This window comes from Poromitra crassiceps (assembly GCF_964638095.1).
Source record: "Poromitra crassiceps genome assembly, chromosome: 11".
NCBI classification, from domain to species: domain Eukaryota; kingdom Metazoa; phylum Chordata; class Actinopteri; order Beryciformes; family Melamphaidae; genus Poromitra; species Poromitra crassiceps.
Genome location: NC_139643.1, coordinates 36,481,861 through 36,487,309, shown reverse-complemented (window position 1 = coordinate 36,487,309; position 5,449 = coordinate 36,481,861). Strand labels below are relative to the sequence as shown.

The 5,449-nt window shown below is 46.6% G+C and overlaps 1 protein-coding gene across 1 annotated transcript in view; it reads right to left on the bottom strand.

Annotated features, from left to right (window-relative positions):
- Positions 1-4,864, bottom strand: part of kcnq4 (potassium voltage-gated channel subfamily Q member 4) — a gene marked incomplete at its 5' end in the record, with an annotated part of 63,101 nt that extends 58,237 nt beyond the window's left edge. The window contains one exon of the mRNA XM_083645565.1: positions 4,557-4,864. Within this exon, the coding sequence (XP_083501691.1) occupies positions 4,557-4,864 (308 nt within the window). The remainder of the gene's footprint in view (positions 1-4,556) is intronic.
- Between the last annotated feature and the right edge of the window lie 585 nt (positions 4,865-5,449).

Genomic DNA, 5,449 nt, shown 5'->3' with positions numbered 1-5,449 from the left:
GGAGAGGTGGAAAATGCCATCTCAGATCTCTAGCGTGCAGCTGTTCTACTTGCAGAAGAGTGTTTTGAAGAAGCTGCTAACAGGAAAATCGAGTGATTCCTAGAGTGCACGGGAGCTGCCCCTACATCCAGATGTGGACTAGTTTCCAGGATTGTAATCTGAAGCGTTTAGGAGGGAGGGGCTTAAGTGACACAATATCTAGGGGGGAAATGTCTCTGGCAGAAAGCATCTCATGTGCAGCTGCGACAATGAGGGCGGGTATTTTGAGTGGGACCTCAAAGTGGGTGCACATGGAGAGACAGAGACATTACAGTGGAGAGCTACTTCACCTCTTTTGCACACACACACACACACACACACACACACGCACACACAAACACAGACCTGCAAAGAGAAGCTCTCTAGAAGCAAAGCATCTGCTCCAGCTTCCCCCATCACAGTGCAGGGATAATGAAAGGACCCAGGGAAGTCGGTGCAGAGGCCGACACGCAGCAGTGTAACATGCAGCAGCAGTGTACAAGCAGCAGTGTACACGCAGCAGTGTAACACGCAGCAGCAGTGTAACACGCAGCAGTGTAACACGCAGCAGCAGTGTACAAGCAGCAGTGTACACACAGCAGTGTACACGCAGCAGCAGTGTACACGCAGCAGTGTAACACGCAGCAGTGTACACGCAGCAGTGTAACACGCAGCAGCAGTGTACACGCAGCAGTGTACACACAGCAGTGTACACGCAGCAGCAGTGTACACGCAGCAGTGTAACACGCAGCAGCAGTGTACATGCAGCAGTGTACACGCAGCAGTGTACACGCAGCAGCAGTGTACACACAGCAGTGTACACGCAGCAGTGTACACGCAGCAGCAGTGTACACGCAGCAGTGTACACGCAGCAGTGTACACGCAGCAGTGTACACGCAGCAGCAGTGTAAACGCAGCAGTGTAACACGCAGCAGTGTAACACGCAGCAGCAGTGTAAACGCAGCAGTGTAACACGCAGCAGTGTACACGCAGCAGCAGTGTAAACGCAGCAGTGTAACACGCAGCAGTGTAACACGCAGCAGTGTAACACACAGCAGTGTACACGCAGCAGTGTAAATGCAGCAGTGTAAATGCAGCGGTGTACACGCAGCAGTGTACACGCAGCAGTGTAACAGGCAGCAGTGTAACACGCAGCAGTGTAACACGCAGCAGTGTACACGCAGCAGTGTAACATGCAGCAGTGTACACGCAGCAGTGTAACACGCAGCAGTGTACATGCAGCAGTGTACACGCAGCAGTGTACACGCAGCAGTGTAACACGCAGCAGTGTAAACGCAGCAGTGTAAACGCAGCAGTGTACGGCTCAATTTAATTACAATAGATCAGCTTAATTGAGCCTCCTCATACAATGAAATGTCTGCACGCAAGGTGCAGCTCTCAGCAGGCTGAACGGCTCGCATGTAATTAATCAACACAAACGCACACGGCTCGGGATGATACAGTATCATGGGGATATACAATGCACTCGGGGAGGCATACGTGCACCCGGCATATTTCATGTCAAAGTGCGGGGATTTTGCAAAGGAAATAAACCTAACGTGCACACTGCACACGCACTTCTGTGTGTGCAACTGTATAGTCTCAGATACACCAGGCTCACCGTCTGTTAAAGACAGCGGCAGAAAGCGGGCCGGCATGTGGAGCGGCTCACTTCACAAAGCCGGTCCGGTCCGTTCTGGAGGCTGTGGCGTATGAAACATGAGCCAGGCACCTCGGAGCGGCCGCCCTGCTGCCTCCCTGACAGAGAAATAACAACAACGGCAGAACTGCCAGCCACTCCGACACCCGGTAATGTCAGGGAGAATGTCACCGGCAACAACCCGGCAAAGGCCATCGCTCTTATTAGAAGAAGCATCCAGGATGGAGATGGTGCTCTGTATGGAGCTCTGTCTGAGCCGTGAGGACCAGGTGCGAAACGGTGCAAGACAGAGAGAGACCAGAGCTTGTATACACTATAGGGATGTAACGATAACCGGTTTTAATGATAACCGTGATGAAATTCCTTAAGATAACCGTACCGTTTCAAATTTTCATTATCATTAAAACCGTGAGTGTATCAATTCTTGTTGGGTCTTAGTTTTCAATATAAAACGTTGTAAAATGATTTCAGCGAGTCAGTACTTTTTGAACATTTTCAGCAATTTCTTACGAATACCGGGATAATACGATAACCGCGATAATTTTGGTCACGATAATCGTGATGTGAAATTTTCATACCGTTACATGTCTAGTATGCACACTAAAGTCTATGTATGTATGATGAGAGCAGATAGTGAGCGTCGGCTGTACAATGATGGGGTTTCCCTCTGTTATAAACACATGATGGCATTGGCAGGGAGACAGCTGTGCTTGTCTAAACAACGACACAGAAAGCACGCGGCCGGCCCGAGGAGCTCCCCACACACGCGTAACGCTCCGTGCTGCGTGCTCCGTGCCAGACAGAGACACAGCTGACACAGACCTGCACCGCGCGTCACTTCAAATGAGACTGAAATACAGTAAGACAACTGAGACGACAGTTGTAGACGCTCCTAAGAACGTAAGGAGCATCAGCTATCAAGTGAAGTCTGGGCCATCGACACTATAAGACATATCAGCTATCCTGCACAGAAAAAAGATCCAATATATCTATATCTATCTATCTATCTATCTATCTATCTATCTATCTATCTATCTATCTATATATATGTGTGTGTATATATATATATATATATATATATATATGTGTGTGTGTGTGTGTGTGTTCGAAGAGAGGGTGCTGTTTAAGGCCTTACACCATCCCACCACACTTTCAAAAAAGATTTCAGCAAAGTTGAAGAGGTTTTCAAAGTGGGAGGTGGGCCTCTCCAGGGGGGCTGCAAACAGTTTCAGGGGAGGCATTACATTAGCTATTACATTAGTTATTAGGAGGAGATCAGAAAACCCTAAATGGGTGTAATTTGGTTAAAGAGACCGTTCAGAGATATGGTTTGGGGGAATTTGACTGTTTTTCCCCACTTTCCCAGAGTCAGAACCTAATAAACGCCCTCAGACCTTTTTTGTGTTTTTGGTGCAGTCTGAAGTATGTCAAACAGCAGCATCGGGCTATCTTAGCTCAATTGCTGACGTGAGAGTGTCAATTAGCCTTTTTCACTTCCCACCCAATTCCCCAAATTTGTGTCTAAAATGCAGGAAGTAACACAGGTGCAAGCAAAACATTAACGAGGGCCCCAGCACTGTCTGGATCACCTAATTGGATTGGAAATTGGAAACCGTAATTCATGTTTTGCTTGCACCTGTGTTACTTCCTGCCTTTTAGACACAACATGGGTGAATTGGGTGGGAAGTGAAAAAGGCAAATGGGATGGGATGGGAGGGGGGGGGGACACACATTTTTTTCCAAGCCTTGTCTGAGGGGAGGCCCACAGTCTCAGACTTTGAAAACCCCTTGCTTAGGATATCAGATTTACACAAATTGAATGAGCTGAGCCTGTTTCAGTTACAAACAGGTTCACTTTCGGGCAACTGAAAGTTGGAGGAGGTTTTAGTTGTGGTGAGTCTGGTTTGTGTCCTGCTGAGATGAGCGGCAGACTGGCCCTGTGTGCTTCATGTGTTAATCTGTCAGGAGGAGGGAGCAGCCCAACACTTTTCCACTGTTTATATGTTGCATAGGCTACACATTATATAGGCCATGTGAGTGTGTACAGGTACATCCAAGCCATCACTCCCTTTATCTCTCTGGCACTGTTCTGTTAACTGGACAGATTTCGCATCATCTGTTTAAATTGTCATTTAGGGAAAACAATGTGTCAGAGTGGGCTTCTATGGTAAGATGCATTTACTTCAACTGTGTCACATAAATTCTGCAGCAGCAACCAAACAGGAAAGTTTTATTCACATCCACCCACACCGCCACCCTCCCTCACAGCTCACATGACAACACTGGGGTTCAGTTTTTTGTCATTTTTCACAAGGGATTATGTTCCCAAGTGTTTGGGACCTCTCCACTTTAAACACTCATTTGTCAATTTACAGCACAACAGAAACCTCAAAGAAAAAGAAAGAAAAAGTTTAGCAGCAGGTATCAAAATGTTTCCATGGGATCTTTGACAAAAATTCCAATTAGCCTACCAGCTGTGGTTTTGGACAAATTAAATTGAATAACCTCGTTGTGATTTAATCAGATGGTGACTAGGGAAAATTGAGTAGCAGACCCCGTGTTGAGATGATGTATGGCATAGCAGGCCTATGGAATGTCTAATTGCCGAATAAGCAGCACCTGCTTAATTGGAAAATTCACCAAAAGAATGCTGTAGTAGGCAGATCAAAAGGCTTGATTTGAAAAAGGTCGGTAGGGCTCATTTGCATCGACAGTTGAAAGAAAGAAAGAAAGAAAGAAAGAAAGAAAGAAAGAAAGAAAGAAAGAAAGAAAGAAAGAAAGAAAGAAAGAAAGAAAGAAAGAAAGAAAGAAAGAAAGAAAGAAATTTAAGAAGATAGGCTAAGTGCCTAAACAAAAATGATGATAATGATAAACTTACATGAAAGCATGGTAGATGAAAGCGAATCCTCGTGGTCTTTCCAGCACGTTGTAGAAGTGGTTTTGTAACTTTCGGTACCGTTTGCTTGAAGTGGACGTGTTGTTGGCCCGGTGTCCGGGCGGCCCGGGCCGCGGGGTGCCCAGCAGCCCTGTGCGGTGGGACGGGTGTCCGCGCTCCGGCGTGGACGGCTCGCTCCTCTCCGCGTGGACAGCGGTGAGAGCCACGAACTCTACCCGCCGCTCGTCGTCGCTCGGACCCGGAGGCACCAGCATTCTGATGCCGCCGTTGTTTGACGGACTTTCTAACATCTTCAGACTGATACGAACTGGGCAATTAAACTACATTTATGATACGATCATGCGCAAGATCACAGGGCAAAGTTTTGACCGAGTCATTGTCCGTTTGTTCTTGCTTGTAAACTGAAATAAAACTAGTCTCTCCACCAGTCATCTGTAAATCAAACCACGATCGCAAAAGAAAACATGCACAATACAGCAAGTGCGACGTGCTAAAATGTGACCTTCACAGATCATTGTTGAGATTCAGATGTGAGAATAATCAGCGGGGTGCACACGAGAGTAGGCTAATTAAACAGCAACTCCAAGAAACAATGAACTTTGAACGCTGTGCTGACGAAGAATTCCCATTACTTCGCAGCAATGTTCCCACAAAATTCTGTCAAAATCAAATAGCAAATCCAATCCATTGCCCTTAAAGTAGACTTTTATAACACGCAGTTATCAAACACTACAAAATTATGTAAAGTAAACGAAACGAGCCGTGCAACCTAAACTCCCAGTAAGCAGCATTCTTTCAGAACAGCAAGTTCATTTTGGCAGTTCATAATATGTTAATTGCCCGGCTGAGAGTCGCCACAGTACCATCAGCCTCCC